Below are 22,349 nucleotides of genomic sequence, written 5' to 3'. Positions count from 1 at the left end.
AGTTCCTTGCATGCTTCACACGTGTGCCACTTTAGCGACTTGCCAGTCACGAGACTCCTTTATGTGCACACATCTTGAGTTTTCTTCACACTCTCTCACACACTACTCTTACATAATTCCTACCTAAATACAGGATATCTAATTGCTAAAATACAAGCAAATTTGGTATGGAATAAAGCTAACACATGATTGAATAAATTCAACCTTACACTCTATTATTTTACAACTTCATTTAAATATATTTTTTTTTATTCTTTCTTTTACTGCTCAGGTCTCTCACATGATAATGAGTAAAATATTATTAATTATAATATAGTATAACAAATACTTTTTTTTTTTTCATTTATAAATCGAAATCAATTCAATGTATTAATTACTTTATTAGTTAAGAGCTCACACTCATTGGAGAAAAATCATGCTTCACGAATATTTTCTAGGATGGTCATTAAAATACTTAAATTATAAAAAATTCAATAAAAATATAAAACTTCATATATTGACCCCAAAAACACACACACACACACACAAAAATACATAAAGTCTAACAATTTCCTTTTCAATTTTTCTTATTTTGAAATATTTGCATAATGGTTTCATTCTCAATGTTCCAAGTTATATTTTTTTCAAAATTTTAGTGTGATAAAAATTTTCTTGGGCTTTCTCTTCTGTTTGTAAGGACTTTTTTTTTTTTTTTTTTGAGAAACTTTTTGTTTGTAAAGACTTAATATATTGTTAAGGGGAACAAAATTTAAGGAAAAGTTTGATTACATACTAAGTTGTAGCCTAAGGCTATAACTCTCACTAAACAAATTAACATTGCTACATATTTTGAAAATGACAAAGTTTAGTTACAAAATTAGTTGTAATCTAAGGAGACAACCTTACTTAATATCATTGACATTTTTACATATGTTAAAAATCTAACTGCTGAAATACATATTCTTTACGCTCTTAATATACATATTAAATATTGTGTTCAATCGGGTATTATTTACTATATGATCTGTAAGATTATATTTTATACATAATTTTGAACTAGAAAAACTTACAATTTAAACAATTTATTAATGATATAGCTATTGGCCTTTAATTTTTTAGAAATTTTGCAAGCATGGAGGATATAAGAAGAAAATGTATTCCCAATAGTAGATTTGTCAAAATTCACCACCAATAAACATATATTGAGTAAAGTTATAGCCTTAGGCTACAACTAATTTTGTAATTAAACTTTTTCCTTTTCAAAATCTAAACGTTGAATTGCATTTCATGTCAATCAGATGTTATTTAATATTTGATGCATAAAATTATTATGTATTTATAATTTTAGACTACAAAAACTCAAAATTTAAAAATTTGATTGATGATATATCTATTAATATTTGATTTTCTTGAAATTTTGCAAGTATGAAAGATATAAAAAGAAAATGTTATCCAATGATGGATTTGTCAAAATTCACGTAATTTTTTTTTTTTGAGTGGAGTTATAGCCTTAGTTTACAATCAAGTTTATTGTCAAATTTTGTCCAAAGTGTAATTATGTTGAGCCTAAAAAAATTTAGGGTGATCCCAAATATTTTTTAAGGATAAAAAAAAAAAAAAAATTATAAGATTTATATATGATAATTTTTTTTCCCAAGTTTGGGTGGTCAAGACCACCCTAGACTCAATGTGGAGCCACTAGTGCTATGGATTGAGCACTCCTGTCCTAAACTAGGAATTAACCATCCCATGTCCAAATAGATTCTATACTTTACCCCTATCTAGCCTAACAATTCAACTTAAAATGAAAATTTTCAATTATTAATCATGGTAACTTATCACTAGGAAAGTGACACACTAAGAGCATTGATTGGTGCCTCAAGATCATGGATATGAAATGCTAGCCTATCCATTCATCCATATTGAGCGGTTCATGTAACATGCACACTATATGCCACAGTGCCACAAACAATAATTCCCCAAGCTTTCTCGATTTATGAGACATAAATTACTGTATATTAAATCTATCTCTCTCATATATATATATATATATATATATAGAGAGAGAGAGAGAGAGAGAGAGAGAGAGAGAGAGAGAGATTCAAATTACACTTGGTGTAACTTTAAAGAGTTACACATTTTCTAAACCATTGGATTTAAGTAGATCCAACGGTAAAAAAAATGCACTCATTAATGTTGATATTCTGATAAGGATCTCATTTATAATCCTTATTTATAGCATTCCATACCTATCTCTAATCCCAAAAATAGGTATATTTTTCTCTCTACTCTCTCTTTCTCATCCACTACATGTTTCTCTCTCCTCCATTGCTCTTCCACCTCCATTTTCATAAGGTTCCATCTCCACAACCACATAGAACCTGATGAATCAAAAACTCGAACTAATTAAACATAAGGCTGAAGTAAATAACTTAAAAATTGAAACTAACCTCCACAACCACATATTGAAGGTAGCAAACTGGCAAAAATTAGATTGTGATTGACATCTCTGAGTGTGAGAGCCATACCAGCTGTGTGAACCTAATGGCATTGATGATTTCTTGCATAGTGAGACTTTTAGTGCACGAGATTGGAAGTAAAATGATTACTCTGATGTATGATGAATCAAAAGTACTCTATCAGATATATGAATCATATCCCGTTATGGGACTATTGGACTAGTCAGTGGAGCAGTTGATGCTATGGACTTATTAGAGCATCTCCAACAGTCACTCTATCTCTATTTTTAGCAGAAAAAAATACTACTGTTCACACTTCAATAGCTTCTCTAAACACACAGATTCTCCAAAAAATTTTTTGAAGTTGCTATAGTACTTCTCTTAATTTAGAGAACACTGTAGCAACTCCAAATCAATTTTTCAGCATAAAAAATTATCACAGCTACTATTATATTAATTCTTTCTCTCTCCTCCGAATTTCTTTTTTTTTCTCATTCTCTCCGTTTCTCACATAATCCAAACACAAAATACAAAACACAAAACACAAAACAAAATCCAATTCTTAAAATAAAGTTGAATCAAAACAAGCAAATATGAAAAAAAAAAAGAAAAAAAAGAAAAAGAAAAAAAGAACAAGCCGATCTGACCAGCCTGGTGGTGGGGAGGACGATGAGCAGCGGTGGGGCAGCGGACGTGGTAGTGCTGCATGTGAACGCCGATCTCCACCGGCTTTGTCCTTTCGGCGGCCTCGATCTCCACCGGCGATGGGGCAGCGGACGAGCTTTCTTTCTTTCTTTCGGCGGCCTCGATCTGACCCAGCCTCTCTCTCTCTCTCTCTCTCTCTCTCTCTCTCTCTCTCTCTCTCTCTGATGTGAAGCAAATGTGAGATGCTAGAATGTTCTTGAGGTGAAAAAGAAAATAAAAGAAGGGGGCTGGACACTTGCGTGGAGGAGAAAAACAAGAAAAAGAAAAAAGAAAAAAAAGAAAAGAAATGTGTCTGGATGAAACTGAAATGAAAGGAAGAAAAATAAAATAAAAAATAAAAAATTATAATTGAAAAATACTAACACAATATTTTCACAATATTTTTACAATAAATTTTAAGTAACAGATTGTAATTAGTTAATATTGGCGAGTAAAAAAATAATTTCAGTGGTGGGTTCAAATTAGAACTAGTAACAACTTTCCACATAAATTTTGTTGTAAAAGTATTGCGTAAAATGTTGTGAACATAACACTTTTCATTGAAAAATATAATTGTTAAAAAAAGAATAAATGATGATTAAAAAAAGAATAAACAATGAATGAAAAAATAATATTTAAATGAGATAGAGAATGTGATAGAGAATCTGTTGGAAAGTGTATTTGAAAAAGTGGGTAAATAAAAGTTAAATGTTACTGCTCATTCTCCAAACAGTACAAAATTTTGGAGAATTTGCTGGAGATGCTCTTAGGGCCTTAGGAAATTAGGGATATAGGCAAAGAAGTCAAATTTCACTTTGCAACATTTAAGATTCAAGCTAGTTGCCATTGGGGGTAGAACCGTAGATCTAGAGTTGTCTTATTGATTTTCACTTGGATAAGTCTTATTGCAATGAAAGCAATGGCGCAATTTCAATTATTTGACAAAACTATTTGTCATTTTCTTACATATTAACTTAAAAGCTGTGCCTATGACAGAAAATATGACCAATTTTTTTTTTTTTTTTGGTAGAAAGGAAATGCATTAAAAACTAAAGAGTTTTGGGACAAAGTTTATTACATAAAACATCATTCAGATTTGAAAGATAACCTAACAAGTGCTACAACACAAAATCAAAGGTTTGATTGACTCCCAATCTCGCCAACCATAAGCACATTCATTAATTTCGCACTAATAATGCCTAACAAGCACCTAGTAAAGCTGGGAAACCAACAACGTATGATTAAGTTATTTACTTCAGCCTTATGTTTAATTAGTTCGAGTTTTTGATTCATCGGATTCTATGTGGTTGTTGAGGTGGAACCTTATGAAAATGGAGATGGAAGAGCAATGGAGGAGAGAGAAACGTGTAGTGGATGAGAAAGAGAGAGCAGAGAGAAAAACATACCTATTTTTGGGATTAGAGATAGGTATGGAATGTTATAAATAAGGATAATAAATGAGATCCTTATCAGAATATCAGCATTAATGAGTGCATTTTTTTGACCGTTGATTTACTTAAATCCAATGGTTTAGAAAATGTAAGAGTTACATCAGGTGTAACTTGAACTCATCTCATATATATATATATATATATATATAAAGATATTTGTGTTTACCATCCAGGATCCAGTTACAATAAGTGTGAAAGGAACATAATTTGATTTTTGGCACCTTTAATGTAGTGGGTTTTTAGTGTTTTGTGTGCTAAAATGCATTTTAGCTATTTTAGCATCTTTGTCATGAATCCTCTAAAAAACTAATGAAAGAAAGGGATTAGATCCTGATAATGGGGGAAAAATTTGATATCAAGGTAAGAAAAATAAAAAGGAAAGTATTTGTCTAATTTTGGCCGGTATGCATTTACTGGCCAAAATTTGATATATTTTTCGGTATAGTCAAAATGAGTCTGATATAGCCAGTATATGAATTGGTACGAAACATTAGTATTATGTACTGATCTATCTATTGGAACTATAAAAACCAGCCTTACCAATTGGTATGGTACGAAATTGTCATCCTTGGCCCTTAAATCTGGTTTTGCAATGAAGACTTCAACTCATTTAATTACCTTAGCATCAACCACAGCAAAATTATTGAATAAACTTAACTTTAAATTTGCACCGTGTATTGCAAATACACATACATCGATATACATTTTTTAAAGAGAAATGATATGTCCACAACAATTTTACAACATTTTTATAACAAATCCTAAATGACAGGTTGTTACTGATTGTTATTGTTGGGTTAAAAAAGTAATCTCAGTGCTAAATTCAAATTTGAACCAATAATAATTAACCACCAATGGTTTGTTGTAAAAATGTTATGGATGTAGCACTTCTCATTTTTAAAAGATAGTGCCGTAATTTGTGGAAGTTGAACATCTTCAAACCAATGCTTCTTGTACTTGCAAGAGTTATAGTAAGAAAAGCACTTGCATAGTTGCATGGGGATTTATATATTGAGGCAAAGGCAAGGTATTGATTTGTGATTATTCTTCTTAACCTCCAAAGATCATAATTTTAATATATACACTAAAACTTTTGATATCTAGTTATACAAGTGTGGCACTAAAGTTTAGTTTTCTCGTGTAACACGTGCATTTCATCAAGTTTTAATGGCATACTTGATGAAAATCATATAAACAGCTGCATAGGCAACAGCAGGGGCATACTTCTTTTTTGTTTTGATAAATCAATAATTGGAGCAAGAAGAATTTATACTCTAGATGTCTCAATTAGAAATATTAAGAAGTGCAAACCAATTGAGTTACAAGCTAGGCTCTTGCAGTAGCGATATACTTAATTGCTCAATGGTCAATACCTGGTACCACAAGTTTAGCAAGCCAACATCGTGGGCTTCTTGAAAAAAAAAGTCTGTCTCAGAGAGAGAATTGAATCTTCCAATCTAATTTGTTAAACAAGCTCTACAATGTTGATAATTTGAATGAGACAAAGATGAAGAATTATGGATTTACAAACCCGATTGAAGGCTTACTGCGTTATATTCAAGCCCTACCCTGTTAGTCTTCATTCTAGAGGCACCATACAAATCTGGTAAATCACTAATCCAATATTTGATGGACCAATGCCATCTAGATATACTCTATATAAGGCTACATCAATATAATGAAAATTTTATAGTTGAAAGAGATGTTAAACTGGCTATTTACACCTCTCTATGTACAAAGTGCTTGAATGTTTAGGAGGAAAGGGTTCGAGATGTAAGGTTAACAGCATATTACAACTATCACAAAAATAAAAAATAATGAATAATAATAATAATCCTTAGAAATAGTTCCTCTTGAACCTTGGCATTAATAAATGTATCTATCACCAGTGCATGCCTCTTGCAATTGACGGCATACTAATTATAAGAGTGGATAATTGGAACTTTTGAATTTTTTTTTGCATATATGTAAGGTGAATTAATATTATTTTCAAGTAAAATTTAGTATTTAACATATATAAAAGGACTGTAATTATGTTACGTAAGGCACATTTTTAAAGCGTTATCCTATATTTTGATCAAGAGTCAATACCGTACTGGAGACTGTACCGGTTTGGCCAGCGGTACGATATATTTCGGATACCGGTCAATACCGGTGTACCATTTCTGGTTTATTGCTATTTTTTATATTTATAAACAAATAAACAAATAAATAAATGTTAAATATTAGCATTGATACACCATGTTGTATATGCTAGAGTGGATGCAGAAGGGGAAGTATAGAATAGGAACACTGAGAACACGAGGGTTACGTGGTTCAGCCTTGTTGGCCTACATCCACAGAAAAATCCCTTAAGAGCTACATTTTTATTATGTAAGAGTGTAGTACAATAACCTGTGTTACAATAAGCCATAACATGAGTATATATAGGCAACTAAACCCTAAACTACTAATACAAGCAGGACGGGGCTTGGGCCTATTACATTGGGCTAATAAATCTAATATATATCTCTAACACCCTCCCTCAAACTCAAGACAGAAGCTCGATGAAGGCTTGAGATTGGATAAGCATGAGAAGATCACTTAGAGTTGCCTTGAAGAATGCCTTTGAAGAAACCACAATGAAGAATGTGTCAATTGACCAATTTTGGAGCTTTAAATGTAGAAACGGAGTCCAAAATCGGAATCTACGCGAAAAACTGAGTAAGATAGACCCTTTCGGAAAATTTTGACTTTTGGTCAAAGGTCAACCCAAAAAAGTCAAGGTCAACAAAAGTCAAAGTCAACTGGTCCAGGCTCAAAGTCAACGGATACATGGTCCGGGTCGGTTTTGGGTAGGGTCACGGATCGGGCAGCAGAGCTACTGACGTCATCCTATGACGTGTCGTTGACGTGGCTAGGGCGTGCGTGGCATGCTAACGTGGAATGATGATGTCACCTGATGACATCAGCATTTGTTCTTTGGCACGTGACGGCATGTTCCAGCGCGTGGTGACAAGATAGATACCCAGGCAGCGCATGTGACCTCGTATGATTACCAGATTCTCAGGCCAAGTGGATCGGGGGACGACAAGATCGTCTTGGCGGCGTGTGTGGCTGAGATCTGAGCTGGGAGTCTAGAATCTTCGGCGGTGCGTGTGAGAGTTCTAGTAGACGTTGTCCGCGCGTGGTGGCACGTGCGGTTGCCATTGGAGGTCAGGTTCCTGGGTTTTGATCGGGATATGCCGTGGAGCACGTTTGTCTTGTTGGTTTCATTAGGCGAAGGCTTGATGTGCACAGATCTGATAGGGAGAGGCACGAATTGCTTGGTTGTTGGATTTTGACATAGCATAGAGCTATGGTGGCTGCGAGATGCCGTGGAGTCTAGATCCAGCAGACAAACATGTGTGACTTCTGATGGTGATGTGCACGTGAGAATCTTCTTTACTTGCTAGAGATGTTTGTTTGATGCCAAGAACGAAGTTTGGCTCTGATACTATGTTAAATATTAGCATTGATACATCATGTTGTATATGCTAGAGTGGATGTGGAAGGGGAAGCATAGAATAGGAACACCGAGAACATGAGGGTTATGTGGTTCAGCCTTGTTGGCCTACATTCACAAAAGAATCCCTTAAGAGCTATATCTTTATTATGTAAGAGTGTAGTACAATAATCTGTGTTACAATGAGTCATAACATGAGTATATATAGGCGACTAAACCCAAAACTACTAATACAAGCAGGACTGGGCTTGGGCCTATTACATTGGGCTAACATGTCTAATATATATCTCTAACAATATATATATATATATATATATATGTATGTGTGTGTGTATATATTATAATAAATATAAAAGTTTACCATAAAACATTTCCTCAATCCAGAACTAATTATTCATGGTTTTAGACTTTAGTATCAATTAAAAAAAAAAAAAAACACAATATAAAAAATAGAAAGCTTAAAAGTTACCATTGCATACTAAGAAAACAAATAATACTAATAAGTTAATGCAAATAAGTTACCATTCTGCCATAACAAAAATTCAAAAATTACAAAACTTAAAAAAAAAAAAAAACTTTTTTTTTTTGGTACCGGCCGGTACACCCGGTATCGGCCGGTATTGCCCGAAATTGGCCAGTATGACCGGTACGGTCGGTATTTAAACCGGTACAAAACGTTGATATTTCGATACCGGTATACATACTGGTACGGTATATACCGGCTGGTACGGCCGATACCGGTATGGTATTGCCTACCTTGATTTTGATTCCTTAACAAAACTAATTAAATTGTATGCTATTAAATTTTTTATTTCAACAAAAAAAAAAAAAAAAAAAAAAAAATTTCAAGTTCTTGCAACCATATCAATATAATTTCGTTTCTTAAGAAAAAAAATCAAATTAATTTCTACTGTTTCCCTTTTACAAAATTATATATAATTATAATATCAATGGGTCATTCAAATCTCTAAAACAAATGTGGTCAATTTTTATAACAAAGAAAAGGGCCATTTGAAGTTATTCATGCTAGAATACGTTAAATATGCTCCACTTTTTTATTATTTTAGTTAATTTTATTTTTTTATGAAAGGAAGTGATTCATCCTTTAGCCAAACTATTTCACTTCTTGTTTAAAAGACACCCAGAAACTTTCATAGACCTATAGTGTGGTAGGTGGAATTTGGTATCTCATGTGCTTTACTTTAGTGCATGATATTATTAGATTTAGTGTCCATTTGGCAGGAAACTAAATTTTTTTTTTTTTTTTGTCTCATCTTTTACCAAATAAACAACAAAAGTATTATTATTTATTTAATAAATTGACTTTTATCTTATTGTCTCACCTTTAGCAAATAAGTTACCCAAATTATAGGATGTAGAACGGACACTAAGTGTCAATGGTGTATTATAACATTCTTAACTCACACAAAAGATCACGAGTCTTGTAGTTTAGTAAGATTATTCCAATCTTTTCTATAGAAAGAATAAGGGGTTCAACCCTCTCCTCCGAATTGTAGTAACTAGTAAGGGGAAAAAAAAAAAAAAAAAAGGAAAAGAAAGAGGAAAAGAAGAAATCTGTGTCTGGAGTTTAATTTATCAAATCAATCGTGCTGAGATTAGACATTTATTATAGTGAAAGTGTGAAACCACACCTAATACAAGGCTCTCGTATATAGAGTCCCACCAAACACAATTCACTATTTATTCAAAATATTTTGAAACCAAGAACCCAAGTACCATAAAAAAGCTGTAAAATCCTTTATCAAGATGGCTTTAGATGCTTAGACTAGAGGCACATTTCGGCTAAATAGAATATAGGCATTGTGGATTGTATACTTGATCTGTTCTTGTGAGAACAATCTTGCACTCCAGTCAGGGCATTCACCAATTGGTTCCTTTATATCCATTCCAACTTCACCGGCCAACTCTGCTAATCCATACTTCTCAATGTTGGCTTTCTTTAGAATCTTTGAAGCAAAATAAATGACTTCAACGCCTGAGCTACATTTTAAACCATATCGACCAAATAGAATATTATTAACCTTTTCTTCAAATTCTGTACTCAGAAAACAAATAGTCTCATCAGCCAGAAATTTCTTGAGAGTTGATGGAGTAGAGTATAAGTGGCATAATTGGATGATCAAGCAACGAGTCCCAACAAAAAGAGCAGCATTTGGACTTCATATGATTTAGTGGTTTTGATACTCTTAACGTCGAGTCCAACAACACGGTTTGGTAAAGTTTGTAATGTAGACTCTTAACTCATTTATCTTAGCACTAACCACATCAAAATCATCGACTACAGTTACCTTAACCTTTGCACCATTTATTTCGATTTCATAGTCACCGATTTTTGAGAGGAGAGATGCTGGTATGCTGTTTTTTATCATGTTGAAATAATTCAAACTGCTATAAAGAAGGCTCATAAGAAATGCCCTTGCACATGGGGATGTTTATATATATATACAGTCCGAGTCAAGATGAATTTGCTTGGAATTAATTGCTTCATGTCTAGGTGAATTTGATGGAGTTCTGTAGCAAAAAAAAAAAATTTAATTAAACATGGAGTTGATTCCCAAATAACTCAGCCCATTTCAATTTGTGCTTAGTATTGCTGAATATAGTTGTTAAACATACCTATCGAGTAACAACTTTAGATTTGATAAAGATTTATTGGCTTGAACTGTTTATTCATTGCTGGTTAGGGAATATGATGATATTCACGTTTGTTCAAACGCTGAAACTAATGAGGTAGTATTGGCTTGCAAAATATTGTATGGAAAAGTATAATGTTTGGGCCAAGTGTATTGCATAACGTACGAGTCAATACAACAACTATATGGTAGATTACAATTTATTTATTTATTTATTTTGTTAAAGTGATAAATAGCACTTAAAACATTTTATTTATATAATATCTAAAAGTTGAAATGTAATATTTCTTGTTATTATATTTCTGTTGAGCTACATTAGCAACGACCTTGTCATCATTTAATATGTAATTATATATATATATATATATATATCTATATATATATAATGTAGTATACTTGTATACATTCTCAAAACTAGTTGTAACTTACCAATCATGATAGAATCATTGCTTTTCACTACCAAAATTTTGCACATTCTTGAACCTAAATATAATTTATAATAGAAAATACATATAATTCAAATAGCTTGGGCGGAGACACCATTTATTTAATTTTAGTTTATACTCACCCTAAAATAAATCATATTCCATTACTGTATTCATATCTATATGCTAAAGTAATATTTAAGTCCAGGTTGAAGGGTCCCGTTCTAGTTCTACTTAGAGAATCATATGTCATTTTCATAAACTTCAAGAGATAGAGATAATAAATACTCATTTTGGTCCATTTAGGTCCATTTGGTATAATTCGGTCCATTTTGATTCACTTCAGTCCAATATGATCCATTTCGGTCCATTTAGACTATGTAGTGGTTGGCCTTCCTACACGCACGCGCCTGCCAGAATGCCTCCTTGGTTTTGGATGAAGCCAAGCCGATACATACGATAGGCGAAGGAAAGACCCGCTATTTCATAGCGCCTGGGGAACGCAAGTTTGATCAAGGATTGGAGAGGAGAGGTGAAATAAAGGGCTCGAGATGGATTTAGGAGTCTTTGTGCGAGCCGTATGCGGTGAGAGTCACACGTACAGTAACGAGGGGGGTTCACGTCTATACGTGTAGTGTGGTGGTTGGGCCTACCCACCCTATTTGTTCCATGATCTATGGGTCTACTGGAGCTACCCACTTCGATCAATTAGCCAAGATTTTGACTGGATACGAAATCACTGGTGCTCGATCTAGTGGTATTTTTATGGGGATTTTATTTATCGTTGTAGGATCCCTATTCAAGATCACTGCAATACCTTTTCGGGCAGCTGTAGGACAAATGACCGCCTATAGGTGGTAGGGTAGGGTAGGTAATCCCAAGATGGGGAATTGCTTATATAGATAGATCTGCCCTTTAGTGAGGACACCGCCTCTCTTCTTAAGTTAATTATAGACACTAATATAATTAGATCTGCTCTTCATAGACAAACTTGGGATTTGCGTTCCCAGGTAAGATCGGTTCATGATCATGGGATCCTTTTCTATCAGATAGGAAGGGCTGTTGCACAAAATGTACTTCTAAGTAATTGCTAATCTGTAAATCCAAGACCAGAATGAGAAGGGCTATGTAGCCATGGTGACTCAAGTCAAAGTACACTATACGGATTGCGGACACTTGTTACTTGACCAAATCACAACAAACAATAAATACTAGGAGTCACGTGGGATTTATCTACCTAAAGCCAAGCTAAGCTAATGAGAAGGAAAGGCCTTGAAGCCAGGTTGTAGTGAAGGGGTGAACCCAACATAATCTCTAGCATATGGGCGACGTCTAAGCTTCGTTCTATGGCGGTTTAAGCTAGCACCCATTTCAGCATATCATCTCGCTCGACCCAAATCCATAAGAGGCGGAGTCCCAAGCATATTGAGAGTAGCTATAGTAGATCCATTTAGAGATCGCGAGCCCCCTCCAGAATTAGAGATAGAGGCAAAAGCACTTTTTGATTCTCCAGTTCTATATCAAAAGTAGTTGACCCCACAAAAGCAACGGGTTCCGGTGCTAGCTTTGTTGCGGATTTCACTGGAATTGGATCCTAAGAAGTGCGGTAAATTTCGTCAGTCGTCTTGATCCACCAGAGGGTCTTGAGCTAGCTTCCTTGAAGAGGCTTGATGGGAAAGAGAGGTGAAAAAGGAGAACTTAAGGAAGGTCTCTCTCTACCTCACAAGCTCTTGGATTCCATGGCTAAGGTCCATTTCAATCTAATTCAGTTCAATTCGGACATTTTTATCCAATTTGGTCTAGTTCGGTCCATTCAATCCATTTCAAGTTAGTAAGATTTGTTGGTTATGTTATATATAGTCTTAATGTTGAGACCTACAACAAAGCTTCATGAATTTTGTAACAAATACCTTAATTCATCAATCTTCCAACTGACCACACGAAAATCATTAATTACACTTGCTTTATCCTTTGCGCCATCTATTTCAATTTTATAGATACTCATTTTTTACTGTAGAACTGTATGTACCCAGTTTTTTATAATGCCTCTTGTTTACATGGGGATGTTTATATATATATAGAGAGAGAGAGAGGCTAAGTCTAAGTGGATTTTCTAGGAATTAAATGCATTAAGCCTAGGTGAATTTGATGGAGTTTAATTTACATAGAGTTGAGTGATCAAATGAATCAAGACCAAATTAACATTCCCTATATTGGAAAATGGAGAGCCTCTATTAACTTAGGCAATGTATTGAATTTATTTCTTTACTATTAGAATTTATATTATCTTGATAGTGTTACAAAAATATGGTTCTAAAGTTTACATTTGATTATTCTAAAAAAAAAAAAGTTTTAATTTGCCTTTTTTATTTAGTTTTAATTATTTTTTTTGGAGTTTAATTTTGTTGCCATGTCATACACATCAATCTCATGGTAAAATATATTATGAGATAGTCATAAAGATCTCTCAATATATGTGTATCTCATATGTGTAAGACTTACACATAAGGGATATAGTTTAGCTCGATATAATTTGAGATCTAATATGATAAATTTTAATAAAATATTTTATATTTAAATATCAATTAAATAAATTATCTAATACTAATAAAATTAATATTATTTTGATGAATTAGAAACATAAATTAATGAATTAAAACTAACCAAAGTTAATTTTATAGAGAGCATCAAAATCATTGTTCAAGTTTAAAATTTATATATACATATATACATATACATATAAAGAGGTCTACTTTATCTTGGATAAAACGAAATATGGTTAAGTAAAATTGATAGGCCAAGAATGTATTGACCCCTTGTGATAAATTAATTGATTAATTAGCCAAGTTTATTAATTAATCAAATTAACATGTAAAGCGCGTGGTAGCATAAACAAATCAACAATTAAACTAAGTATGTAGCGGAAAATAAATTGACACAGTGATTTGTTTACGAATGGGGAAAACCTACACAGCAAAAACCCCATCGGGTGATTATAAGGTCATCACTCCTATTATCAAAACAAGCGGTTACAAGTAAAGAAATTCCAGTACCTTATACCAACCTACAGTTGAACCCTTACCCCAATACCTAATTGGACTTGTTCTATAGTGACAATCTCTCATTTTCAATGCACGACTCCCAGTACGTGACTAACCAATTGCACGGATCTTAGTACGCGACTTGATCACCAACTTGAGAAGGATGTTGGTTGCAAAGTTCTTTAGTTCATCTAGACGATGAAAACCATGAAGTTTGTTGGTTTTTTGACCCTTTAAAACACAATTGATTTAACCTAGGTAATTAGCCAAGTTGTTACTTAGTCCAATTTAACAAAACTAGGTTATCACAATTACAAAGATTATATCATGCAAAGTAGCGGAAAGATAAATAACCCAAGATATAATCACCCAGGAAACCAAACCAGTAAAAACCTAGGGAGGATTTGACCTAGCTATCCTCAAGGTAAACTTGAATCCACTATCTTGAAAGAATCGAAGTTCATACAATAAGACTTATAAGCCCCCACGCTCGACTTCTTATTGCTACCAACCAGTAGAATTTACTGACACGACCACGTGCAAGTTTCGAATCCACGGACTCCTTCTTTCTTGGATTCACCACCAGATACAAGCACACCCGCTTTTGTTTTCTTTAAACTTTAATGGCAGCAATCGAGTTGATCATTAAAGTGTAGAAAATATCTTCTCCTTGAAAACCCTAAGTTTGTGTAAAGGAAAGCTCCTCTAGATCTTACAAGAGATTTACACAAACCGCAATATGAGCAACACTAAAACATGGCTAGGGTTTGCCTTTTATACTTGGGACAAATTAGAAAACCCTAAAACGTTTTAAACAACTAGGGCTGAGTTGGAAATCTGCAGAAAAAAACATTCTGCCCGAGATTCGATCGATCGAGCCTAAGCTTCGATCGATCGAGCCAGGCCGAAATGCATAATTCTTTCTGCATTAGCTCGATTCCAACTTTACATAAAATATACAACTTTGAGCAAGACTAAAACACTTCTAAACACATTGTTTTGATCATGGTTTGCCAACAATACACATTAGAGTTCTAAATACATAAATACCTAAGTCTTTAGAACCTAACAAAGTTGCTTGGTCACAAAACCCTATGGTGTACAAACACAGCAGCTTCTTGAAGAGAAAGAAGAACTATGGCAAACTAGGTTTCCAGTTACACGTTTCTTCACACTTGGGGAATTGATCTCTTGTGCAACTTGTATCACCTTTTTCAGCCCTTAAAATAATCTTTATATATGTTTAGGGTTGTGAGAAAAGAAAGCCCAAACATACACTCACGGATTGGATGAAAACAGTCCTGAAAAACTGAGTTTCATAAACCTCGATAGATAGCCATCTATCGAGCTAGCTGTCGAGCCACGAGCTTCTGCAGCTTTTAAACCTCGATAGATGCTAGCTGTTGAGCCAACTGTTGAGCTTTAAAATCTGGTACTTCATTACTTGATTCTTAGACAGACTTATATGGCTTTAACACTTGAACTTGAAACCTTATTTCTTGAAGCATTAAATACATCCTAGATCTATCCAATTACAAGTAAAGTGCGTTTTGTCAAAGGATTAGCCAATTACATAAAATGTTGACATATATTCCTAACATGAATCACATATGTCCTAACAAAAACTATAATCTTATTTTCAAATTTTATTTTAGAGTTAAGAGAGAGAGAGGGAGATTTTTGTATGTGGTCATATAAGAGATTATAGGTAATTAATGTTGATAACTTACAAAGTAGGATAATGGTGTACAAAAATTGAAGTTTCAAGCTATTAGAGAAAATATTCGTTATTGATAATTAGACATTTACATGCTGTGTGTGGCTGCGCTCGCTAAACTATTTAGACATCTTATTGATCTTATATTTTGAAAAACTTTTTAGATACGGAAAAAATAGTGTACAAACTCTTTTTCATTATATAAACCAATTGTTTTTTTTTGCTAAACTTATATAAACCAATTGTTATCATAACATTTTGGACTTTTTTTATAACGAGGATGAAGCTTTTTTATACAGGGAGTGCAGCCTTTTTGATGGGACTCTTAGGCCTATTATGACTCATATGACTGTCTAATTTGATACCATTTTGATCTAACGACTTTTGAATCCATGTATGGTATGCAGAGCAGCAAAATATACACCATGCGCAGACAGGTATGCCTTGGAGGGTGAGTGATTGTACTGAACAGATGCTATTACAAGTGATGGAAGTTCTGTAAGAATATGGTATAGATTGTATCAGGAAAATATACAGCAAAATATCAGCAATTTTTACGAAAATCATGGTATAGATTGTATTTAATTGCTAAATATGGTAGGTAAAAGTATGAATAGGAGGGTGAGTGATTGTAATGAATTGATGCTATTACAAATGATGGAAGTTCAGTAAGAATATGGTATATTGATTCTATGCCAACCCAAGTAAAACTCATGTTCAATTGAGAGAATTCATAGAAGTTTAAGTTATCAGTGATTGCTTAAACTTGGTTTTTATTAAGTAAATATTTTATTGGCTCAGGCTCCTTAAAACTTCCGCCAATGTTTATTTTTGTTCATACCACAAATTAAAATATTGTTTAATGAAACACTAAGTAGAATTTATCGTGTCAATAGTCTATTATTACTTTCTTAACTCACATGAAAGATAATGAATCTTGTAATTTAGCGACATTTTTCATTCGCAGTTTAATGAAATTTTTGTGACATGCATTTAGGAAAAAAAAAAAAAAAATTAGAATGATTATATCAAAAGCCTGGATATCGTTATGATTATTTTCATGGTGATCTTTTCATATTTCATTATTTTCTAAACATTTTATTTTTAATGAATTCTTGGAGCTTTCATATAAATTTAGGCTCATATTTTAATATTCCAAGTAACAAATTTATCATACATATTCAAATAGTTCTCTATTCAAATAGTTCTATTTATCATATTCAAATTGATATTTTCTAATGCACTTCTAATTAAAAACTATTTGCAAATAAAAAGGAACATTATCTACAAAATAAAATTATAAATGGGGCAAAAATAATATAAACTTTAATGCATTTAACAATATAATCTAATTTACCAAGTACTATTAATCCATTACAACTTTATTATAATCACCTATTAGTCTCAACTTGCTCAAATGAAGACAGATTCAACACATAACTCAATAAATTAATACTAACAAAATTAAAATTAATTTTGTACACAGAATCAAATATCATGGTTCGTGTATAAAATATAACAAAAATAGATTAAAAAAATGAATTTAATTAACCTTGAGTAAAGTGATACATGGTGAAGGCAAGTTGAAATATAATTTCCAAAATTGATTTTGGAATAGAGAAAGAGAAATAGTTTGGCGCATGTCCATATGAGAGACTTGGAGACAAACATTGACAATCTACTGTGTGCAAAACTAGCTTACAAAAGTTGAATTTTCAAGTTGTCAAAATGATAATCAATGATGATTCGATACACTCATTAAAAATTTCAATTGAGTTGAATTTCTATTGTTCCACAATTTTGGAGAAATTCCCAGACAAATAATTATCAACTCAGAAATTTTGAGACCTTTCTCGATGAGAAGATTGAAGCAGAATAAATTATTATGTATGATTTAGGACAAACCAAACACAACCAGAAATTTTATTAAAGTAGTCGGAATTACACAAATCACATGCAACATTAGCATATATAGCATATATAACAACACAGAATTAAAGCAGTCAAACCCATAGACAAGATGGCGCTTAGAGCATATCATAGAGCTTATTCCCAATAACACAAGAAGTATAGGCGTTGTGCACTGCATACTTGACATCTTCATCTGAGAACACCTTAGCATTCCAGTCAGGACATTCACTAATTGGTTCCTCCATATCCATTCCAACTTCACCTGCCAACTCTACTAATCCATAATTCTCAACTTTGGGTTTCTTCAGAATTTTAGCAGCCAAAAAGCCAACTTCAACACCTGTCTTTAAATTTACAGGTTCCGTTGCTTCCTTTAGTATAAGGCGTCCGTTCAATATCCCTGCTACTCTTTGGCCTCGTCCGTTTGGATAAAAATAAAAGCTGCCTAGCTCTGAAACTATGTTGCTAATTCCGGTACCCAGAAAACAAATAGTCTCATTAGACAGAAACCGCCCAAGGGTATCAGATATGTTCTCCGAGTCGGGTAATTGGATCATCAAGCAATCACTCCCAACACAAAGAATCAAATACTTACCTTTATTTAAATTCCCATCAGTTTTGACAAACTTAATGTCGAGTCCAACAACTCGCCTTTCTGAAGGTTTTTTTTTTTTTTTTTTGAGAAACGCCATTCTGAAGTTTGTAATGAAGATCTTTTTTTTTTTTTTTTTTGGATATAGTAATGAAGATATTAACTCACTCATCTTAGTATCAACGAAAGCAGGATTATCAACTATGCTTACCCTAACGTTTGCACCTCCTATTTCAAAGTCATACACACCCATTTTTGACTGGACTGATTGTGGTATGAGGTTCGTCATGTTGAACTAATTCAAACCAGTACGTGTTCCCTGTACATAAAAAGAAACTCATATAATAAAGGAAAATTTTAACAGATGCGCTAAGGCAATGTTTTAGAAACTATATTTTTAAAAAAATTTATGAAAAAAATAAAACTAATTTTTTAACAAATTTTTATATTTTTATATCAATTTTTTTTTTTATGGTCAATTAACAAATTCTCTGAACTAAGCTCAATAAGAATAGCAATTCAATGGGGCAAATTAAGTTAACATGAAGTATAAATCATTTTGGTGGCAACTATAATATCTTTTCCAAGTCAACAGTAGCAAATTTGATAAGCCAATCAATCATAGAACTAAAACCAAATTTGATCTTTCTTCATTTCAAGCACTAAAAACTAATTCAATTCTTTGGCAATCTAGCTGTAGAGAGTGAAAGATTGAAATTTATTGTTTACACTAGCTCTTTTAAAACAATTACGTACACATCAAATAAAAGTACGTGCCCATACTATAAATAAAATTTTGTAGCAGATATCAAACATGTTACTGGAAAGAGTAACGAACCCTTCCATGAGAGAGGTTTAACTGACTACATATGCATGCTTCAAGTGAAACCTGATATTCAAACAATTCACAAGCTAAAATACTACACAAAATAGAGAGAGATCACCGGGACACTCACTTCTTGCGATAAGAATGGAGAGAGATCTCTCTATCTTTCTCGATCGCTCCTGCAAAAGCGTTTGGCTATGGAGTAAAGTTATAGGGAAAGCAAGAGAGCTAGAGATGTACAGAGTATAGAGTACAGACTAAAGAAGCATGAAGTGGCTTTATCTTTGGGCCTATTTAAAAAGAAGAGAAACAAGGAACAATCCCATTTAGCTTTTTAATTCAAAAAAGAAGAAGGTTTTTCTCCTCCACATGTCAACGACTTAGCTCTCAAGTCTTTCCCATGCCTTAGCCCTTAAGTCTTTCTCTGCTGCTTTATCAGATTGAAGACAATTCAATATCTACTTGAAGTCCGTGGTCACACCAACTGAGAGTCATCTGTCAATCATTCACAATGATGAGTGTTTTGCTAAAAATATATTAAATTATATTTATAATTTGAAAACTATTTAAAAAAGGGAACGTGTTAAAATACTGTACATAAAAATTAAAAGCTAAATTTATAATCAGATATTAAATGTAAATGTCCTAAAATGTTGAATTTTTAACAACTTAAAATATTACTTTATCTGTTTTTACACCCTACATTATAACTATTATTTCTGTTATGAGAATATCTTACATACTTTATTTAAATATTTTCTTTTATTCTTTCTTTTACTTCTCATGTCTCTCACAGGGTAATGAGTAAAATAGTATTAATTATGTTAGGTTCTATAGATTTAGAATTAAATATTTAGAATTATTGTGATATTGTGTTGGCAAACCAAGAATAAAATATGTCTAGTCTAAGTGTTTAGGCAATGCTTAGATAATGTTGTTTCAAGTGTCGAAGTCCAGTTGATTGCAAAAAAGGAAGTGAAGTTCTGTCTTTTTTGACCGATCAAGAATTAGGCTCGACCGATCGAAAATCGCAATCACAATTTTCTATAGAACTTTTAAATAGGCCCAAAGCCCGCGAATATGTTTATGGTTTAATCTAAACTTCTTCACATATAAAAGGGAAACCCTAGTCACGTTTTGAGAGTGTTGAAGAAGATTTGTGTGTTACTCTTTGTGAGATTTGAGAAATTTTGTACCTTCTAACACAAGAATCTACTGGAGCCAAAACTACAACCAAGCATTGGTAGAACATAGTTACTGCATCAAGATCATTACTGAGGGTGATCTGAAACCTTTGAATGGAATCTCAAAGTCACAAGCAAGGCAGCTTGTGTTGCTGTAAATCCAAGAAGAGAAGAAGTCTGTGGATTTGGAGCTTACACGTGGTTGTGTAAGTAAATTACTACATGAGGTAGCATTAGATTTAAGGTTAAATCTTTTGTAAAATCTTCAATTCTCTTATAGTGGATTTGGTTTATCTTGAGGATTGCTAGGTCAAATCCTCCCCAAGTTTTTACCTTAAAACGATTAGTTTCATTGGTTTTCCTAAGTCATCATATCATGTTGTTATTTATTTTTTTGCATCTTTGCATGATATGATTTATTTGTGTTTAACCTAAATTTGAATAATTAATCTAAGTAATCACTTGGTTAATATATTAGGTTAAACAATCTGGTTTAAGGGGTCTAAACAAACATACAAATTATAATATAGTATAACAAATAGTTTTTTTTTTTTTTTTTTTTTTTTTTCATTTATAAATCGATATCAATTCAATGTATTAATAAATTTATTGGTTAAGAGCTCGCACTCATTGGAGAAAAATCACGCTTCACCAATATTTTCTAGGATGGTCATTAAAAAACTTAAATTATAAAAAATTTAATAAAAATAGAAAACTTCATATATTGACCCAAAAAAAAAAAAAAAAAAAAAACACACACACACACACACACAAACATATTGTGGGGCACAAGAATTTAAATAAGGTACCTATGCCACGTGTCGTATCCGTGGCTGAGGAGTCCATTATCGTGCCGAGGAGGCCACACGCTCGGACAATAAGGCCACGTTAGTGGCACATTGCCAGAGGAGGTCCTACTATTGAGAAAAAGCTTCGCAGAGGGGGTAAGCCCTGACATGACTGAAGGGATGGTGGCTGCCCCTACATTAATGCATCCCACCAAACCTACTGGCTGCATTTATGTGGAGAAGACCCCTGAATAGTGCTGCCTTGGCCGCCGCAACTCACAAGGGGTTTGGGAAGGTGTCTAATGGGACAAACACTCAAGTGGTGTACAGGACGATCAACAAATGGAGGGCCAAGATCGCCTGAAGGGAGCTATATAATGTGAGAGGCCCTCCAAGGAGGAGGGGGGCAGAAAATCTATAGAGAAAACACTTTAGCATTAAGAATAGCAACTGTAATCAAATCTAAGAGAAATATATTCAAGAACTACTTTCCTCAGACATTGTCGAGGAAGAATTTCTGTGCACCACATTTGTCTATTCATTGTTTTTCCTTACTCTCTTACCATCTTTAGCCCATTAAATGCGTTGTCCACTTCATTGAAGCCTAACTTTTTAGCCCACTCATTACAAATTTTTTGTATTGGGCTCTTTGGACCTTAATACATTCATCTTTTGGACCTAAGAACCAAAGCCTAACCCCTAAAATTGGTGCTGTCTATGGGGAAGGCTTGAGCTTTAGTGAGTTCGACATCCAACCATGGCAGGGTTAGGGTAAGATCGAAAGGAGTCTATTGGTTCCCAATGTCAGGATCAGTTTCTCAACCTTAAGCGGTTAGTGTGCACACCACGCATACTAGTAGGACCCAGTCTCGAGGCGGGAGTCACATCTCCCCTAAGGAGAATACCAGAAGCTTGCAGTTGGAGATTGACCGTCTTTGTTGGAGGCTACACCGCAAGCGACGAAGGACTCTCTAGAATTCTGACCCTTCTTCTGATGATGAGGGAGATGGTAACTACAGGCCCAGGTCTCGAACTCCCCCAAGTGAGTCTTTTTCATACAATGAGGACCATCACTACAAACGGAGGAGTAAGTGTCCACCTTGCAAAGGTCTGGGCAATTATGCTATGAGCAGGGCTCTTAACCAGATCTCCAA

At 33.5% G+C, this 22,349-nt stretch overlaps 3 protein-coding genes across 3 annotated transcripts in view; all 3 read right to left on the bottom strand.

The window, feature by feature from the left end:
• Positions 1-19,527, bottom strand: part of LOC126716771 (uncharacterized) — a 74,182-nt gene extending 54,655 nt beyond the window's left edge. The window contains exon 1 of the mRNA XM_050417752.1: positions 19,354-19,527. The gene's annotated coding sequence lies outside the window, so the exon portion shown is untranslated. The remainder of the gene's footprint in view (positions 1-19,353) is intronic.
• Positions 1-22,349, bottom strand: part of LOC126716769 (uncharacterized) — a 77,571-nt gene that overhangs the window by 3,547 nt on the left and 51,675 nt on the right. The window lies entirely within an intron of this gene.
• Positions 17,788-22,349, bottom strand: part of LOC126716772 (uncharacterized) — a 55,334-nt gene continuing 50,772 nt past the window's right edge. The window contains exon 2 of the mRNA XM_050417754.1: positions 17,788-18,067. Within this exon, the coding sequence (XP_050273711.1) occupies positions 17,922-18,067 (146 nt within the window). The 3' untranslated portion in view covers positions 17,788-17,921. The remainder of the gene's footprint in view (positions 18,068-22,349) is intronic.

The sequence above is a fragment of the Quercus robur genome, chromosome 3, assembly GCF_932294415.1.
Source record: "Quercus robur chromosome 3, dhQueRobu3.1, whole genome shotgun sequence".
In the NCBI taxonomy this organism is placed as follows: domain Eukaryota; kingdom Viridiplantae; phylum Streptophyta; class Magnoliopsida; order Fagales; family Fagaceae; genus Quercus; species Quercus robur.
This window is presented reverse-complemented; position numbering and strand designations above follow the sequence as displayed.